A 21,512-nucleotide genomic window follows, 5' to 3' on the forward strand; every position below is an offset into this window, starting at 1 on the left:
TTCACTTGTGATCTACTGATTCTGTATCACGGTCGCTGACAATAGATCACTGTCCTCCAAGGAGATTGTCTCCTCTCCTGTACAAATAATGTCCATCGCAATAACGGACGTAACTTCGGCTAATAAAAGGATCTGAACACTATAACAGCCCGAGAAATATGAACAATTATAAACACCTCCCTTCTGGTATTTTGGAGTGTGCATTACAGTTTAAAATAATTTTAGATAACTTTAATAAAGGCTTATGTCATCATAAACAAGATATTCAAGAGATTGAATTTTTTCCCCGTAAAACTGATTAATGCATTACAACGAGATCCTCGTGTAGTAGTGAATAAGATTGAATAGTATATTAGATAATACTCAAATATATTATACAAAAGCATTAAGTTGGACTCGATTTGATTAGTTTACTTTTTAGTTCTGAAGTGAAAATTCTCAATGAGACTCGGGTCAAAGGGTGTTCGTAACTGATTCTGGGAGGTTAAATACTCCCAATATGACTCGGAAGAGTTATGATTTGAGAGAATGTCCTTTCCACAAACTTCTTCATAGCTGCTGACCTATGGCAAATAGTAGAAAAATTTCGCGTATCAGCAACAAGTAAATAAACAGAAGAGAAATAATTTGAGTACACCCTTTGGCATTTTTTTTGCAAATGCAGTCAGTATTCTAAGATGGTGAAAGACGTACTGACGTCAGAAATAAGTGAACAGTATGTAGACTGTATTTTATTCATGAAATCCAAAATTACGTAGTGACTATACGAATTGGACGAAATGTTTCGCGGACCAGCACCGGTCTTCGAACCAGCGTTTGAAAAACATTGATCTAGGAATTCATGTAACAAAACCAAGCTAATAAATATTTATTCATTTAACATTATCGAAATACGAATTATTAAACCTTGTGAACGATCATAGACGTATAGGAACGTTGAAAATCTGTGTCTCAAAACCTTATAGAGAAAGAGAAGATGAAGGAGAGAGATTGTATCAGGGCAAAACTGGCGATAAATAAGAATAAATCATCGCATAGTTCTCTCTTAAGTCTGCCAATTCCCAGGCTCGTTAGTAAAGGTTTATGTTTCGGTTATTCGGATGACATTTTCGGTAATGGAAAGGGATAAGACAGACAAAAAAAGAGCAAATAAGCAATAGTCCACCAATGAAACATATTGCATCCAAAAAAAACTAAAAGGTCAAATAAAACAACAACAAAAATAAGAGCTAGGACGAATGATTAAAGACACATAAAGATTAGTCTTTGATGTCTCTTCTTTCATTGGCTGCATTGATTTCCGATTTTGCTGCGTTTCTTTTCGAAACATCGCAAGAACTCTCCCTCCCCCAACCCCAGTAAGACCTGGGTAATAAATTTCTCATTTTGGACATGACATCATTATTATGTGAACCTTAAAAATATATATTTGCCGTGGAAGGCAATTTGTGACATTTTTGAATTTCAGTAGTATCAGGCTTTGCGTTGTTTTACAGTTAGTTTTTTTGGGCTATCATTTTTACTCGGTTTTATTCTTCTCTTCGTATTTCATAGTTTTTGACAGTGGTGATTGGTATACGGATTTCGAGGAGTGTTATCACAGTGCACGCTGCTTAATGTAATCACATCGGGACTCGGGATTTCTGATGACAATAAACAATTGATAACTATATCCGAAAAAAAACCTAAATTATCTTAGGTCTATCTCATGTAACGGAAAAACAAATTCTTGAATCAATATTTCACATGCAAGAAAAATATTATCTCTTAATTTAATTTAATTTTTTTTAATAATATGCATTAAAAAAATAATAATATATTATAAAAAATATCGGATAAAAATAAGTGATAAAAGTTATTTTATATGAAAATTTTGAATGAAATACGGAAATTCAAAAGGAGGGTTGTCATGAATTGAAAATCAAGAAGAAGTCGGACAGAGAATGATCATTTTCCGTCGGATAAAACTCACCAAGTTTAAATTCACCTCGTTTATAGAACCATGGCCGATTTACGGTACGCGACCGGACAGTAGGCGCAGGCCTAGGATAAGTGAGATCATGCGACTGAGAAAATGAGGCAAATCCTGATAAAAACCAGGCATAGCGCGCTGATAAAATCGGGAACATCCTGGATTTTTTTTTTTCAGAAGTAGTTGTAATACTTTTTTTTGACACCACAATAGAGGTTGGGCCCTGTACGGTTTAATCCAATGGTCATCGCATTTTTCTCATTCCAGAGAGAGAGCGTGGTTATTCTTTACCAAAAACCAAAACAACCCGTTCTACCTCCGAGTAGTAACTTTGCCTTGGTACAATTCAGGAGATGATATACAGGGTGGGCAAAAAGTCCGTATAAACTTTAAAAATGAATAAAAACCGAGATAAAAAACGGTTTGTAGTGTTAGCATCACGAAATCACGGGAATTGTTTTAAGACATAAAAATAACTCAAAAACAGCCGATAGGTGGCGCTGACGTACATTTGTGAAAGAAGAGACACGCAAATAACGAACAGAATGCATCTAAATCATTTATTACAGCAGTATGTGCTCCTCATGACCACTGACACCAAGCATGGCCCCCGCTCTGTCCCTTGCTGCTAAAAATTATTATTCCTCTTGGCCAAACCACACCCACAGATTAGGAATATTATTTTTCATTGTTGCTGAGTACGTTTAACAAATCAAGTTACAGATTACGCAAATACCGTATTTTTGACTTTTTGCACACTTAATTTCTTAATGAAAATTCTTCCCCACGCAAGTTGAGCTTCGTAGCTCAATGATAAAGACCCAGCTAGCAAAATTACATGAAGATGACTGACAGATATTTCGATTACAGTCCATTAAATAATCTATTCATAAATCCCGCTCACAATATTTCATTTTATATGATGATATTGAAAGCAACATCACCCCTAATTGAAGCTCACGTGTGAACTTGTTTATGACAGTAGAAGCATCACTGGTCATCAACTATTACTCAGTTATTCGCAGTATATTCATTTACTCACAGAGAAAACATCCCCCCCCCCACCTTTTTCCATTTTGGTGATCGCTGTCTACTCTTAAGTACGTTCCGTTGCTTGTTATCAAGCTTTTGGCAGCAAATTTGAATCATCTCTATTTGATGTATATGACAGCGATAAATCTGGTAACCTCGTCCTAACCTAATCACACGTTTAAAAAAGAAAGGGAGAGGGAAAGAAATATGAAACAAAAAAGTTTTATAGATAAGGTAGTAAGAGAGTTTTCTTCGGGCTCTTTCCACTCTCGCCCTTCGCATTCTATTTTGCTCCTACATGCATATAGTAGAAAGATACATCATATGTGTGGGGAAAAATTATTAACAAGAGTATAGATATAGGAAGAAGAGGAAGAAAAACATTTTAAGTTGAGATAGAGATTCGCGGTAGTGAAGAGAGAGGAAAGAAAACACAGAGAACTTCGTTGAATTTATCCCACTTGCGTTTGGGCGCAATATTACGCCCATGATCGTAAAGCGGTTAAAATGATATTCACTATCTATGACTTCAAACGGTATCATTCTTTTTCCTATTCGTCCGACGAGCTGATATCGACGCTTTTTCACCCGTAAACGTATGAGACCAGCATACGCACACATTGTTACAAACATTGTGTAACAATAACGGGTGAGTGAGTTAACAGATGGAAAAATAACCGCTCAAAATGTGAATATTGGTTTTTTTTTGTTTAAAACATGTAAATATGTAGATATTCTCAGCGATTAAACAAAATTAGGCGGCATCAAAATACAATTTAAATTATAGTTTAGACAAAGGAAGCGTATAAAAAATTAACATCCCTCGCTGTGCTTCTTTGTAAAATTAATGAAATATCTAAAATGGGTACGTATTTGGACACTTTTTCCAATTAAAAGTATGCTTACGTATACCACCAATGCTTTAGTGTAACAACAAAATACTTACGTATTCATGTACTCGGCACGTAATTTATTCCTCGCTGAAGGTAGATGAAGCTTCTTTCGCTCCCTATTATGCCATCAATATTTTTACGTCTCACACACAAAACATCATTCCCTATTCATAATAACAAAAATGGATACATTGCAACTAATTGATTCTAATGAAAACCACACGAGTGTGTTTCTATGAGCTTTGAAACGTCATTGTTTGTCAACTACTGTTAAATAATTCACAACACTCATATATATAAGACCTTATAGTTTCCCCTCTCAGTGACACGTGTGAAGTAACCAGTTCTGCAACGAAGTACCAATTCATTCAATTCTGCGGAGCGAAGTGTAATGTTTGGAAGCGCTGTAAGAGAAGTTCATTTCATTAACTCTGTTAAAAGCTATGCATTACATGAACAATGAAGCATACTCTATTGGATTACATTCTTTTGCTGAAAGTATGAAAAACCCAAGAGATTTGTGAAGCCAAACTGTATCAGTAGTACTTTCATTCAGCAGAATCACATTGCACTCCATTTCTTTTGAGTTCATAAATTACCACGAACATTACCTTTCAATGCGTGTGTATTTACATACTCTATTGGCCATTTCTTGCGAAAAAGCACAATAATGGAGGAAAAATTTCACGAATGCTCCATACAAGTTGAAATATCCACGAAGGACTACGCAACTAGTCTATTTGACAGGTCATTACTAACCGGCGTTTCCAACGTAGTCAATACCAAAAATAGGTTCAACAAATGTTTCAAGATACTCGTACTGGTGATGTGTACTTCAGGATTCTTCTACCAGGCCACAGAGTTCATACTTTTCTACTTTACCCATCCACACGTGATTGACGTTGATGTCTATTCGCCGGATGAGATTATGAGACCAGCATACACATTTTGTAATGATAACGGGTGAGTGGATTATCAAATATACAGAAAAATAACAGCTAAAAATACAAATATGTTTTTGTTTAAGATATATAAAAACATGTACCAAGCGATTCAAGAAAAGGCAGCATTTTGAAATAATTAAATATTTTATTATTTTAATAAAATATTTTAATAATTACATTTTCATAAAACAAAATAATTATAATAACTTGCTCTTAATAAAAAAAAACAATTTTTGAGCTCATAGTAAACTAAAAATTATTTATGGTTCTATGGAAAATTAAACACCGTCAAAAAGATTGAGATCGCGCACTTGAACGGAATATTCGACTTCCAAGACTTATTATTCAAGTGTGAGGGATATATATAATATATACAGGGTTATAATATCTACACAGTGATATATGTGGCATGTCTTACAAAATGTGTCCGAAAGCAATGGAAATTTTGCAGTTGATCTGAAAAAGAAAAAGATATAATAACGGAAATGATCAACAGCAACAACGAAATTTGGATAGGATAACGTCACACCCTGTAAAAAAATTATTTAGTGAAATATAAGAATTAATTTTTTTTACTATAAAAAATACAAAATTCGTGCTTCTCTTCATTGTATAGAAAATAAATTAACCCTATGACAACTATTGAATGATTTTTATTAATTTTACTTGGTACCATATTTAAAATTTCAAAATTAAAATTACAATACAAGTGAATGGAGTTTATATAAAAGGAACAAAAATTGCAACGGAACATGATGTCGGAAACCCCGTTGAGACGGTGAAAATCGCGAAAAACGCATGAAGGTTTCGACGTTACGCTGGAACGACAAAAAAAGTACAATAATACCTAAAAAAAAGGTTTATTTGATTAATTATTACAAGAGTTGTTGGAAGCGGCGGCTGCTGGCATTATTGCACAGTCTACAACACCGTAAAAACGACTCCCGGACGCACTCGAAGATACAAGGTATGCTTTTGATGTCATCCGCATAATTTACGTCGTCCGCAAGGGGACGGGTTCACACCCCTCGGTTCTCGTCCAGTGAGTGATCCTACCACAGCGCATGTGTTTCGCGACACTACTTACGTCAAATATGGTGAGCGAGCCCATGAACGCATTCAGCGATCAAGTGACATCCATCTTTCGTCTCCTCTAGACTCAGAGCCTGCATGCGTTTTTCGCGATTTTTACCCTCTCAACGTGTTTTGTGACACCATGTTCCACTGGAATTTTTGTTTCTCTTGATGCCTACTAAAAACCTTCTGAGTTTGCCGGTCCACTCACTGTAACACACTGAACACACTGTATATATATATATTAGTAAATGGTTTTTTTTTCCAAATTTCATGGACTTACACGTGCCTACTAAGAAACGACACTATAGCACGAAGGAAAAAAAATCACAAAGAAGGCGAGTGGCCGTCAATGGAAATCAAGATATTCGTAAAAATTAGATACATTGATTAGATAATTAATCTCAATTAAAATTTTATAATAAATGACATAAAAAAACGTCAAACTCCATGAATTCTTAGCAAAACTAAAAAAATTTGAGAGGCGACATTTGCGGTGAAAAGAGACAATATCAATTGACTAATTTTTCTCCTTTGAACTCAAATGACGAAATAATAATATTTAAAGAAATCAAAAATGATCATGTTATGAATGTAATCGGAATTCCAGAGAAGAAATCGGTGGGATTTAGACGGAGTAATCCGAATGAATAGGCGATGATTGCAGTATTCTGAACTAATTTTTTTCGCAAACCATTCTCTAATTCAAAAACGTATGATATTTTAAATTTTTCTTCAGTTCTCAATAGTGGCCCAAACAGGTTCTCGAGGCCACCGTAACATAAAAGCTAACTTTCAACTACTTCCAGATCATTACGGAAATGCAGCTGTTACAGCGGAATTCACTTTTTTTCAATGATTACTAGTACATTTTCTTATTTCATTTTTAGAAACAACCACACACACATATGGTTTTTATTATTTTAAGCACTCTTTTTGTGAAATACTTTGTGCGCAGTTAATAGCTAGATTCTGTATCATCATGCTTTGGCTTTCCTCTTTTACATTTTTTGAATTTTTTATGTAATGCATTTGATAATCGTATGCATTATAGGATCAAGAGAACTAAATATTGTACGAAATATCCTCACAAATGCTACGAACCTGAAAATATGGATGATTTCTGTGAAGAGTTCAAAGAGTTCTGCAGTTATTTCGATAATATTTTCAATACCACTGTGAGTGATTTTTTTTTTGTGTAGAGTGAGAAAAAAATTGATTAGTAAATTTTTTTTCTAACATATTTCTTCGTCAGCATCTGTTGTATGTACTTCGAGGATTTTCAATGTGAATCTTGTTTTCAGTGAAGATAGCTTTCATACACTCTTTTTATGATGAAAGTAAAATTTTAAGTATTTTAAAGTATTTATGTTTGATGAATTTTGAAATACTATATTTATTTAGATTTCAATACCATTCAATCACGTTCCTTGTTTTTTCATAGATCAAGATCCCTGACCCAGAACTGTCTTGGAATGCGGAGATAAACATTACTTCAGAGGAGTTAAAAGAATTTGGTCATACTTTAGAAACACTAATAATGCATTCTACTATCCAGAAAGAAAAGTAAACAATGCGTTCAACTGTAATATACAATTCGAAATAAATACAATAAAACCTCTCTTTTACGGACACAAACGGGACAAAAAAAATCAGGGGTTTGAAATGCATAGTTTTGCTATTTAATGGGAAATTTCCATTTGGCCGTAAAACAGGGGTGGCCGCATCTGAGGGGTGCCCGTTAAGAGTAAAGTAAAAAAAAGAGTAAAAAAAAATAAATAAGTTTACTATATTTGTAGAATATACAGTTAAATTTTCAGAATATGCAATTAAATTTTCAGAATATACAATTAAATTTTCAGAATATACAATAAAATTTTCAGAATATACAATTAAATTTTCAGAATATACAATTAAATTTTCAGAATATACAATTAAATTACAGAAATCGACATGAAAGTATGTATTTCAATTTAATTCAACATATTTAATGTCCATGTAACACATAACTTTCATAACTGTTATTAGCATATAAAAATTATGGATAGACGCATTCTCAAGAAGAAATGACACGCATTGGGTCATATACACAACCAGAAAAAAAAATGTAACGTCTTGAAGGAGGAATGCTTCAGAAAAAAAACAACAATGCGAGTAAGTTGCTTTTTTTCGACATTCGTCCATCCCATCACTTGCGAGGTGATGTCAAAGTTGAAATTAGAGCATTGTATAAGAAATATGTGCAGCTTTCGTATTTCTTTGTGATTAGTCGCAAAGCCTTCCCAAAGACGTAGACAACAATTTAACAATTGGAAGATTATGAAAGAGTAAGGGTTATCGGATTATAGGGGTTTATCGAACAGAGAAGTTGTGCGATGCGTTTCTAGAGCGAGATGAGTGTAGGCCTACTATTTGCAGATTATGGCAGCGTTATGTTCAGTCAGGAAGACACTCACGTCGAGAAGGTTTTCGGTAAGTGCCGTCGATGAATGAACGAGTTAATCGTCAACTCCGACGAACGGCACTTTGGGACAAGTTTGCCACTACATCTCAGCTGGTAGCGCACTGGCAGCCTGTTATACTTTTTACCCCGGAATTTACGCAATACACTTCTGCAGTTGCCATTGCGATGTTATCACACAGCGCAGATATTACTTCTGAGATCGATCCAGATCCAGTGTCCTAGCTTTCCAAAATTTGCTCTCTCTCTACACCACTACAGATGGCGCCCACCTACAGCGGTGTAAAGCTAAAGTAAATTGGTGGATCCAAGAATGAAAATATATTTTCTTAAGGGATGAATCTCGCCTTTGCCTTGGTCAGAACATTGGCAGAAAGCGGTCGCGGTGTCTTCCGAGAGAAAGAAATACATCATACTATCGACGCTATTGGCGTGAGTCGAAAACTGGAGTAAATGATGTGGCATGCCACATGAGCTTTACATTATGATTAGAACCTGCACATTGCCAGAGGAACGTGCACGTCCCAGCGATATGTTCTTAATATTTTAGAACCAATGGCATTACCATTCATCCAGCAACACGACACTATATTCCAACAACGATAACACACGTAAACATACTGTATTTCCAGTGTGTCTTTACGAAGTAAGACACACTAGGGACCGATAACCCTAGACATGGGTTGGCCAAGCTCTTCTATGTAGGGTTATAAATAAGTCTTGCAGTGTATACAAACCGAAACCTTACACACGAGACTGTCCAGCGCTATTTTCGCCTATTGAAAACGTCTGAGCCATGGTAAGGCAAGAACTAGAGCGCGTTTCGAGTGCATTAGTGAATTTAAAAGACTTTGAGCATCGTTTAACTGAAATATGGCATGACGCAACAGCGCATAAAAGAACTACATCCACAGCCTTTCGCAATGCATGCAAACCTGCATTGGATCACGAGGGAGTTCCCCAATATACTACTACTTCACCAAACACCAACTCTGGTCATATCGCTATATTGCAATTTACTGCCATTAGTGAGATGGGTTGGAAGTGAAGGCGCTGTCTATCGGTGGTCGCCTCGAGTTCGTTAGGGGAAATATCTTATCGATATCCTCCCGTGGGTTCGAACCCGGGACCCTGACAACAACCTTCACGATGGTAGACGAACATCTTACCACCATGCCACTCGGGCTTCCCCAATATACTGACATTATTAATATTTTTTCTCTGTGAAACATGAAATGAAGCACATCCTTTTGATTTTATAATAGTTTACTGATCGACTAGTGCCATGTCTCTGGTAAAATGTTTTCAAACATATTAAAGGTGTTGTATTTTGAATTCTTAGTGGTGTACGCGGATTGTTCTTGTTTTCTTTCATTTTTGATTTGTTGTTATTACTAGGCACAGACCAGTGTTCGTCAATACTCATCTAGATGCGTGATTCACGCATCAAAATTCAATTTTACAACTTCAAATTTTGTTGAGGAGTGAAAACACTCCTTCAAGTTTCACATAGTTTTTCAATAGTTATTCCTCACTGATAAAAGAAAAAAAACCCTTAAAATTTTGGAGAGGAGTGAAATTACTCTCCAAAATTATATTTCCCGATAACACTGGTGTAGGCCAATGATTACTTTCATATCGAGCTTCAATTCTCATTAAAATTTTATATTTGATTTTTCTAACTTTTTGTGTTATGTACTCGGTTTTTTTTTATCATCATTACAGTTTATACGGTCCTTTCGTAGCAAAAGGATTTGGAATGCCGGACACTAAGTTATATTTGTGCTATACAGCTTATACTAGAATCGACAGTGAGTTAGATCCGGTTATGGTGACTGCTCCCACAAAAAGTGACTTCATTTCTTCTTATTTCACACTAACAATTTTTATTTACGAAACGTTTGATATTTGTGGACTCATTAAAATTTTAAAACATACAACTTTCATATCGAGCGAAAATTTTGATACATCACATAATGAATGTAATCAGCATTTTGGTCTTAAAATATTTTTCTATAAGCACTTATAACTAAACAAATCTATCAATTTTTTGTAAATGTCTAGTGTGGAAACAAATAGATACTATACATTTCAACTTGGAACGAGAAGAAATATTCTGGCCTGGCAGAAAACCTGGTATAGTTTTCATAATTCATTCGCCATTCGAATTAGAAAATCCGGTTGATCAGGGAACGTTCATAAAGCCTGGACGGAAATATAATTTTGAAATTGAAATAGTGAGTAATACATTGAAATCAGTTATGACAAAAATAAAGTTATTGCTTCATTTTAAACATGGTTTTTTTCAAATATTTTACATTTTCTTGTAGGAAGAAGAACATCTTCTTCCAGGACCTTACAGGACCAATTGCACAAACTATACGGATTTATGGGAAAAAAGAGGAAAAAGTGGACCTAGGTCTCGGGTAGTAAGTAAAGCTTATTTACTTAATTAAACTGAAAAACTAATATTCCAAACATACACTGCTGGCCACCCAAATTGCAACACCAAGAAAGACAAGAGATATCGCAACAATATTTATTTTGTAGATAACATGTTGACCAAGCATCAAATGATTAAATTTATAGACTTCTGTGAAGTGTGGTTCCTGCCAAAATCAGTAGCCGGAGTAGCCGCCATTGTTGGAGATCACCGCTGCCACACGCCTCGGCATTGATTCAAAGAGACTTTGGATGTGTTCTTGGGGTACAGCAGACCAAGCAGCTTCCACGCGTTGCCAAAGTTGATCTGGTGTGGCAGCTGGGGATGTAATCTGGGTCAATCGTTGAGCAACCATGGACCACATGTTTTCTATCGGCGAAAGATCCGGAGACCGAGCTGGCCAGGGAAGCAATTCAATCTGGCGATTGACGAAGAACCTTTGGACAATGCGTGCCACGTGTGGTCGCGCATTATCCTGTTGAAATATGGCTGTGGGCAAGCCCTGAAGGTAAGGAAGGACAACTGGCTCCAACACCTCGGAGATGTAGCGCTGGCTTTTTAAAGTACCGGCAATGCGTACTAGAGGAGTGCGAGAGTGATATCCAATACCGCCCCATACCATAATACCCGGTGCAGGACCAGTGTGGCGGTGCATAACGCAGCTGTTCAGCATCCTCTCTCCACGGTGTCTCTAGACTCGAATCCAACCATCGTGGTATTGCAGACAGAAGCGTGACTCGTCAGTAAAGACAATTTCATTCCATTGTGCCGTCCACATCCTTCTTTCATCGCACCATTGGCGGCGGAGACGTCTGTGGTTCTGCGTCAAGGGTAGACGAAGCAATGGACATCTTGCGGAGAGACCACTCTGCTGTAAACGGTGTCGAATGGTACGCGCAGACACTGGATGATGCGGTACAGACTGAATGTGCTGTGCTATGGTTCGTGATGTGGCTGAGCGATCCGTCACTGCTATACGCACAATACGCCTGTCATCACGTGAAGTGGTGCACTGAGGTGGATGCGATCGAACACGTCGGTCCGTCGTACCCTCCTGCATCCAATGATCACATATCCGCATTACAGTTGTTTGGTTTCGTCCAACACGACTACCGATTTCCCTGAAAGATAATCCACAATCTCGGTAGGCCACTATCCTTTCTCTGTCGAACTCGGATACTTGATCAAAAGATGATCGCTATTTTCTACGAGGCATAATTGATCGTTTTTTTTGAAAAAACCACAAGAAAAACACAATTGCCGTACTTCAAATCGTCGAAATCTCCAAGCCTTAAATAGCGCTTTGAAGTGGCGCTACAGGCGCGCGTGATGTGCGTCTGAGCTGAAATTCTAATCATTTGCATATCTCACCTCCGCTAATGCATGTTTTAAATTTCATATTATTTGCATGCTTCCTTCAGGGTGTTGCATTTACGGTGGCCAGCAGTGTATATCAGATGAAATGATTGTATCGAGGTTGTTAGATTTAAAGTCATCCTTTGTGCTGTTTCATTTGACGTATGTGTTGATATTGTCTTTTCAGATGAACATGAAAAAGTGTATTCTCGATTATATTTATGACCAGTGTAACTGTTCTGTGGCTGAGTTTCCTTACATCGTTCAGGAACAGATATGCCAATTTAGTGAAAGTATACAAACACATTTGAATTATGAAAATTCTCAAAACAAAAATATTTATTCTCCACTTTTTCGATTTTCGACCAACATTTGCAGGGCCTTATTAACATTTAATTCATTATTATTATTATTTTCATTTCAATATATTTCAATATAGATCAACCTTCGATGAGATGTTTAGATGGCGGTGCGATTAGTTTTAAAGAAAAACTCGATGGCTGTATGACAAGTTATCAAAATGAATGCGTGTAAGTATTACTCCACATACTTTTGTGGCTATATACATGTTTATTATGAGAACTACAACAATAGTTATGATGAATTATATTTATTTGCGAATTTTTGAATTATCAGTTCTACTGCAAAGCAAAGTGAAAACATTTTGTTGATTAATTTAATAGGCCCTAACATTTAAATAATTTGGTTTTCATACGTATTTGAAATGTTATCGATTCAGGAATATATTTTTATAGATATCATCCCTCGACAAAATTCATTTTAATTAATATTATTATTTTTATATTGCAGAAAAAGGAAATACAGTTATGAATTTGAAACCAGATACCTAGAAGTTACGGTGAGTGGTACGATCGTGAGTTATTTTTTTAAATTGCTGCATTATGTGCTGTACAGCAGAGTTGACGTCCTTGTTTCTAGGTAGGAGTAAAGTTAGTGACGAGCGATAAAAGCTTTCTTGGGTGAAATTAAATCATGAAATTAGATGAAAGTAATATATTTTTTTGTTTCGTTTTCTCTCCTCCAATTCATTTCTGGTAAATATACTCATACACAATCAAATATTTGCTCCAAGAAGCAACTAAACAGCAGCAAATAAAACTACATGGATAGCTAAAATTGGTTGGCTGATTATTTTTGTTTTGTGGGATTGGGCATACCCACATAGACTGCAGAAACACAACTGCTATTTCTACCACACCTGCTCTTCTTAAACATTTCTCTCAGGAAAATGACGGAACAATATTTTTCTTGCTATTCTTTGGCGAAACTGTATAAATGCATTTTTCGATTTTAGCGTGTGTATGTGTTCACAACCATCTGGCTTCCATATTGGGAGTTGATTCTGGCGAATGCGTGTAATTGTTATATTATAGACTCTCTAGAGCAGTTTTTCCCAACGTGGGAGTTAATGTCCCCCGGGCGGCGATGGAAGAAAACATTACCGAAGAAGGTGGGGATGGGACAAAAAAGGTCGGGAACTATGCTCCAGAGTAAATATTCAGAATATCCTCAATACCGCGAAGGAGATTGTAGGTTTTCCGAAAATTTAAATCAGAAACCTCGTATGAACCGCTGCCGTGAAGTGCTGATATCACTGAATTATGATCGAACTCTATGGTTATATACACAGTGACAGAATGCGTCAAATAATACGTAAAATCCCCCATAATTTTTTGGCAAATTAAGGGCACATATTCATAATTTAAACATCTCATGAAGAGTGTTCGAAAATTTCAGGGACATGCTAAATGTTTTGAACAAACGTCTATGTACGTATTCGTATGCTGTTTTTCATTACCGCTATGCCATGCCAATGGGCGCTAGAGGAAGGGTGTAGTGGTGAACTTCCCCCCACCCGTTTGACGATAAAAAAAAAATAATTTGCATTACAGTGGAAATCCCCTCTTTTGCGGATACTCGCGGGACAGAAGAATTCGACCGTAAAAGAGGGGTGACTGCATCAGAGGGCGGTTCCTGTTGAAACATTAAAATACAGACATTTGAAATGGTTCTTTGTTTGCAAAAATGAATGACAATATAAGAGGTATTTTAATCATGAAAGTGCATAGTTTTTGCACACATACGAAATTGAAATTACAAAAGAAATATTACACAAAGTTTATATAACGGATTTACATGTTTTGGAAAAAATGGTCAATGTTGCTTGGTTTTTCCTAGTATTCCAACCTTAGAAGAGGGTTGGAATTGTATATGTCATAGTTATGGTATATATCATTGACTGAGTATTCCTCGATAAATTTTCGCAATTTTTTATTCCATTCTCTTCACACTTCATCATTGATATCAGCAGGTTCACTCCACAATTTTTTAAATACAATGTCGTAACAAACACAAAAACGATCCAACGAACTATTTGAAGCTTTGATGTCGATGAGTCCGAGTTCTTTTGCAGCTTCTTGAGCTTCTTCTTGTAGATCCGGATCGGAAACAGGTAAATCGCATACTTTTTGTTGAAACAAACCAATCGTTACACAACTGAGTCTATGTTCAAGTTGTCTTCGGAAATTTATTTTTGCTAACTGGCTTTCCGTTTTTCAGCCAGTCGCCTTGTCAATACTCCTTTTCCTTCAAAATGGCTCATATCTATGTCCTCCCGACATCATATTCATTTGCAGCAACATGTACTCCTATTTATGTTTTTCACTGTATTCGATGACCTCTATCTTTTCTCTTTGGAATCTATTCTCTTAGTGGTAGAAAGCTATTATTTACTCGTAAAAGCCCATATTAAACAGCTTAAAAGCATTTAAAATATACGAGGACAACCAGAGCACACTGACATCAGAGTTGCCAAGCACTAACAAAAACTTCAAGCTAAAATTTCACAGAAAAATATTCAAGTGGATGGAATAATGGTGCTGCCATCTAGTGAGCATTATTTGTACCAAAATTGCATCGATTGGTGTCATACAGGGGTTTCGTCCAATGGAACGAACGACGAAAATGGTGTTCGTGGCCAGTATCTAAGTGTGACCGTTAATTAGGGGTTCGAAAATAATCATTTAAATTGGGTTTTTTCCGGGATATCTTTATTTAGTCATAAAATATGGGTGACCGCATCTGAGGGGTTACCGTTAAGAGGGATTTTGCTGTATTAGCATGTACGGAATACGGTGGAGTCGGAAATGCCGCCTCCCCTCCCTGTTCAAAGAGAGTGTATCGCTCATCGCTATGTAGCATAGAATATTGCATATTTGTAAAATAGTAACTTAAATAAATTAAAAAATTTTACAGTCGAATCCCGTTATAACGAACTCCAAGAGACCGAAGAAACCATTTCGTCGAAATTTCGTTATAAATGAACTCCAGGATTTTGCATTGTTCCCGGGGAAACTTATCTGGGAGATTAGAAACTGTTCATCGAAAATAGTCTTTCGCTATAACGGTATTCGTTAAAATGGGATTCGACTGTATTACTGATAGTCAGTTTCATTTACTCATTTTTCTTGTAGCATGGAATAAAGAGTAGAGAGAACTGGTGAGTATATATATGCGTCTTTTTTAAAGTTTGCACGTCGTTTTCATAAATTCTGACAACTTTTAGTCATTAAATTGGAGTATCGTTACACATTGAAAATCAGAACACCTAATAGAGTGTCATAATAAGGATAGGAAAACGGATTCTAAGTAGTACAAAACGATGAAACATTCCGCTAATTGAATGAAATACAGCTGACTAGAAATCAAGCGAACAGAATTGGAAATAAATGTTACATTCCCCTCTCTGGGGAATCGAACTACCAACCTCGCATTAATCGTTTGGTTCTGTGTCGCCACCTGGAGGCTAATTTCGTTACGAGCTGTTGCTGAGTTAGGAGGCTGTCTATTGCGCAGCCCTGTTGAGCCCAAAAAGAACAGTGTTATTAGGAAAGAAAATGTCTGTCCTATGTAGCTTAAAGGTAGAGCACGCGCCCGGAAAGTGCGAGATTGGTGATTCGATTCCCCACATAGGAATGTGACTTTTCTTTCCAGTTATCTTCGCTTGGTTTCCAGTCACCTGTGCTTCAAATAAAAGCAATGTGAAAATTCTAGAGATACGAAAATAGAGAATGAAGAAATAGCTTTTTAAATAACAAATGCGCTAGTGCTCTGCTCACTTTTTCATTCAAAAAAAAAATATATATATATACAAAAGTTCGTTTCTGAAGAGAAAAAACAGGAGATGGAATATATATATAAGAGTGAAAAATAACAGCGTGTCGTCATCAGGGGGATACCCATGCATGGTTTGAAAAAGCAGATGTATTTGAAGGGTGGCTATGCCTGATTGCATTAAAAATTTCCAACCAGTGTCTCCCCGACGCTTGCCTTCGCAAAAAAACATGTTGGACGAAAAAATAAAGTGGAATGAAACATGAAAGAGAAATGTTTTGAACAAATGCAAAATTTGAAAATATACAGAGCTTCAGGTTATAAGTACAATGAAACATTAGAAAATGTATTAAGGAAATCAAACATTCATGAAAAATATATGCAAAATTACAGGAAATAAATAAAAAAAAGTCCAAACAGTAATCAAAAGGAGTAATCTGATGATGACCCACTGCGTAGGTTCTATTTCACTCTTACATAAATCTCATCTTGTTTGTTCTTCGATTACTTCGATTACTCTTCAAAAATTATTTTCTGTGTATACATATTTTTTGAATGAACAGAAGTGAGCAATACTAGCTATTTCTTCATTCACTCGCTCTGTCCCTCCCCTTCTCTCTTCGAATATATATATTTCGAATATATATATATATATAGATTTCAAATTTTCCAATTTTCATATATAACCAATTAATATTTTACAATATATATACATATATTTCACTAGGAGCCGTGTCATAATATCTATTAAAGACAAAGAAGTAAAGAAATTTCGATATCGCCCGCAATACAAGGTAATTAGGTAACTAGACTTGTACATTTCAGTTCGGTTGTTAGGTCTTTACTTATTCTTAGCGTACACAGGAAGTTAAGTATCTGTTGTTTATGTATAGATAAGCATGGATTTATATAACACATGCAAATGCATGTGCTCCATATATAACTTGTTATCCGTATAATCCTCAGCAAAGTTTCTATTTCATTCATAATCAAACTTCATAAATACGCCATAGGGAATATGAACATGAGAAAAGGCACCACCTTTCGCTTTAGGCTGATTAGAAAGTTTCTACGTAGCTGTACAACGAGCTCGTTAGTTCGTTTTTAGTGTGGCTGGGCATTAGAAGGTAAAGATGGGAAGATAGATGCAGTGTGTATTTAATTTAAAATTGAGCAAAACTCTGGTCTATCGTGGCATAGGCGGTTCACTACCGAATTAGATATGCCTGAAATGTGCGACTAAGGCTATATGAAGACAAGTCGCAGAATACGTCTTGCGGGATATCGTATATGAGTGTGGACGTGTTCTGCATCTTAGAAATGAAAAGTCGCTGAACATTGTCACGGAACACTGTGTCACTGGAGCCACTCTGGTGGACGAGTCACTCTAGTGACGGACTCGAAAGAGGTCCCGGATTCAAGCCCCACTGACGCCACAGTGGTGATAGGTTAAGGTGATTTTCAAGTTCGAGGCGCGAATGCGAGCCGATCTTCTCGTTAAAATAGTATTGCCACAAAAAGCAACAGGCGTACAATGGCGCAAATATCCAATCATTACACTTCACTCATAGATGGCAGCACGGATAATTCAAAACACGACACTAGATATGCGCTCAGACTGTTAGGTACCTACACACACTTCCGGTACAACTCAATCGGTAGTACATTGTCCCTGATGATATTCCGGAATTGTGCTCGGTTTGAATACATGAATGCTGCGGAACACGTGTTCTGCGATTTTGAAAACGAGTGTAGACATGGCCAAACACTCTGAATCCGTATCTGTTTTTCTGTACGTGAATTTCAGTGCTGCTATCTCAGAGGTGCCATAGAGAAATATTCGACGAGGTGCATGTGTGTTTTAGAAGAAGTATTGCTGCTATCTATTTCTAAAACTATGAGTGAAGCAGTAATGAGTACTTTGTTTCTTTCAAACCAAAAACCGCCCAAGCTGTATCGGATATAGACAATTTTAGCCATTGCCCCTTTCAAGGGTCGGAACCTCGTGGTGTGTAATGGAGAAAAAATGTTTCGGATGGATGAGGAATAATGTGTACATTTATATATTAAGCTTGCGCATGATAAAAATAGGAAGAAATGTCTTACGGGCTGCCATCCAATAAAAATTCGGCAATGAAATTGAGACATATGGTAGTAAATTATACCGCAAACTTTCAACAACGACACGAATTCCGATCGTGTTTTTTTCCACGTTGATTATTATATAATGCAAGTCTCATTTCTCAAAAGCAAGATTATAGAGAGAGAAAAGTCCAAAGTAATTGGAGATACTTTAACATGAGGCCTCGTGATCCCGATCTTCTAGGGACTACTAAAGATTACTAGTAAACTAAAGATTAAGTAAAATTAAAATTACATTTATTAACACCCTATAACGGCGCGTAATGCGAGCCGGGACATTCCCATTAAAATAATTATTTTTACAGAGAGCAGACAGACATTCAACATGATATTTACACCGAGAAATTAAAAAAAAAGTCTCTAATTTTCCCTCTAAACTAAGGATAGTAGATAGTAGCGCCACTATAAAACACGAACAAGCAGAACCCAGACACACCTAAATATATTTAAGTCGCACAATAACTTGCACTCGCACCAACAATAGTTTCGGCATATACCGTTAGAAATTATAGAATATCATTAGGAATTTTGTAGAGGAATGTTAACGGATTGCATGTGAAATTAAGTAGAAGTAGGTTGCTTCCAGGAAAAACGTGGGCTACATCAAAAAAATGTTACTATAATAATCCTTTTTTTTTTATGTATATGCATTTTCCTTGTGAGCTATGAACAAAGTCCAGTGAAGAATTTTTCACACACCGATGCATATTATTTTACGATCTCTATGGTGATTCGTGTGTGTGTGTGTGTGTATATATATATATATATATATGCTGATATATAATATATATATATTGATATATATATATATTATATATATATATACAGTATATATTATAACAACCGCTATATATTATCTGTTTTTAATATTAAATCCACAGGGTATAGAAGTTTTCAGCTACATTGGAGGATTTTTGGGAGCTTGGATCGGAGTGTCTATGGTAGCCGTTATCGACTTCGTAGAATCTGTCTTTTTGATTGCTTTCCGCGCATTTAAACGAAAACTAAGAAGAAATATGCAGCACAAGTTCCTGGAATCGACGTGAAGACTACGAAAAAACTTTTCATAGATAAGTGTGTATGCACGTGCAGTGAGGTAATTAAGATGAAATTCTGTACGCTATGTAGTGTTGCTTTGATTCAGGCCGACGAAATAATTGTTTTCAAATAAAGAACATCAAAAATACAAGATAAATGGTGTGATAATGAAATTTTTTCACATATTCTTAAAAATGCAATGTTCAATATTTCATATGCCAGACTTCTTGTCAAAAACATATATTTTCAACAAAATTTTGTCTGCAAAACATGAACATTAAATATTTAAAAGTCCATCTAATTTAATTTCTTGTACCCAGAAAAAAAAGTAAAATCTACCATTTTGTTTTATAACGTTCATCGTGAATCAAACATATATATATATATATATATATATATATATATATATATATATATATATATATACACAATTGGTACTTATTTGAAGGAAAAACGAATACCAGATGGAGTTTATGCAAGAGTGAAATAGAATCTATGCAGTCGGTCGTCATTAGGGGGAACCCCATGCATAGTTCGAAAACAGTAGGCGTGCCTGAAGGTTGGCTACGCCTGATTTCATTAAAAAATGCCAACCCTTGTAACCCGACGCCTGCCATGAAGGTTTTAAAACAGCTGGCTGATGCGAAGATGAATTAAAGAAAGAGAGAAAATTCAACTGCCCTTGAGGGAAATCAACCCGACGTCCTCTCACTTGCCGGGTGAGCGTACTAGGCTACAAAGGCAACGATTCTCAATCTTTGCTTAGAGCTCGTTTGCGCTGAACGAGACCGTTCATGAACGGTCAAACCTAACTCAGGACAAAGCTCATATTTTCTAACACTGTCTTTAGAAGACAACTTATCGAAGAAGATGTCACACTTCATTATCCATACGAAGCTTTTCAACAGCCGGCCGATGCGAAGATGAATTTAGGAAAGAGAAAATTCAAAAGTGCACGAGCTCTAAGGAGAGATTGAGAATCGTCGCCTTTGTAGTCTAATAGTCTAGAGCGCTCATTCGGAAAGTGAGAGGACGTGGGTTCAAATCTTCGCAAAAAGACAGTTGAATTTTCTCTCTTTCTTAAATACATCTCCGTATCATCCAGCTGTTGAAACCCTTCGTGTGGATGGCAAAGAGTGGCATCATGCTTGCATAGTCTTTTTTTCATAACCAATCTTAGTCCAGGCACAGCCCCATCTTGCACTGTACTTGAGTAATACATGTTTTGTCAGACAAAATGTGCGTAGTGAGTTTGAATGCCGTGAAGAACAACGTCCAAAATACGATTTTTTAGGTGTGTACAAAATACGCAAATATTTTTTACCGTATTCATACTAAATTTCCTGATGAAAATGTTTCCACACGTAAGTAGGTCTTCTACGCTCGGCTCATAAATGCCTGCTTTGCAGAAGTACACATTAATTCGATTAGAGTTCATCACATAATTTACTTCGTTCACGATATTTCTTTTAGTAACATCTGAATTTATAGCAAGCAGCATTATATGTATATATATACCACTAATTGATTGCAAAGAAGACCACGTGTGAACGTGTTTTGATGGCAGTTGATACATCATTGGTCATCAACCAATATTCAATTATTCACAGCGTATTCATTTATTCACAGAGATGGCACATATTTTTCATCCTGATGGTCCCTGCCTATGCGTAAGCGCGTTTCGATGCTTGTAGAAATAACATTGGCTCTAGATGACTATTAAACTGACCTCGGAGTCAGAGAAAATGGGTATTATATACATTTTTTTTTGTTCTATTCACATACGACTCTTTTAATTCCTGTGATGATCTCCAGGCATGAACAACTGAATAATTGCTTACCAACATCACCATTTCATTTACGAGATGTTCCGTCCCTCAACATAAAATGTTCCAAAACTAAAGTACCGTAGTGAAAGCAACAGCATATATGTTTAAAAAAGAAGAAACGACATGTGATAAAATAGATTGCGTCATTTAGCTGTGTATTGGTCAAACAAATCCACCATAAAAGAGTATCTATC

General features: G+C 36.2%; 1 protein-coding gene across 1 annotated transcript; it reads left to right on the top strand.

Annotated features, from left to right (window-relative positions):
• Nucleotides 1-4,270: 4,270 nt before the first annotated feature.
• Nucleotides 4,271-19,589, top strand: LOC149077212 (acid-sensing ion channel 4-A-like). The gene is made up of 12 exons (XM_089242356.1): nt 4,271-4,860; nt 6,970-7,093; nt 7,360-7,481; nt 10,102-10,226; nt 10,441-10,613; nt 10,707-10,805; nt 12,363-12,468; nt 12,615-12,705; nt 12,986-13,034; nt 15,670-15,695; nt 17,037-17,103; nt 19,333-19,589. Exons 1-12 carry the CDS (start codon nt 4,568-4,570, stop codon nt 19,495-19,497), a joined length of 1,440 nt encoding a protein of 479 aa, XP_089098482.1. The 5' UTR covers nt 4,271-4,567; the 3' UTR covers nt 19,498-19,589.
• Nucleotides 19,590-21,512: the final 1,923 nt, after the last annotated feature.

Source organism: Pholcus phalangioides, unplaced genomic scaffold, assembly GCF_987345545.1.
Source record: "Pholcus phalangioides strain wild (caught in Gottingen) unplaced genomic scaffold, Ppha-v1.0 ptg000015l_1, whole genome shotgun sequence".
Classification (NCBI taxonomy): Eukaryota; Metazoa; Arthropoda; class Arachnida; order Araneae; family Pholcidae; genus Pholcus; species Pholcus phalangioides.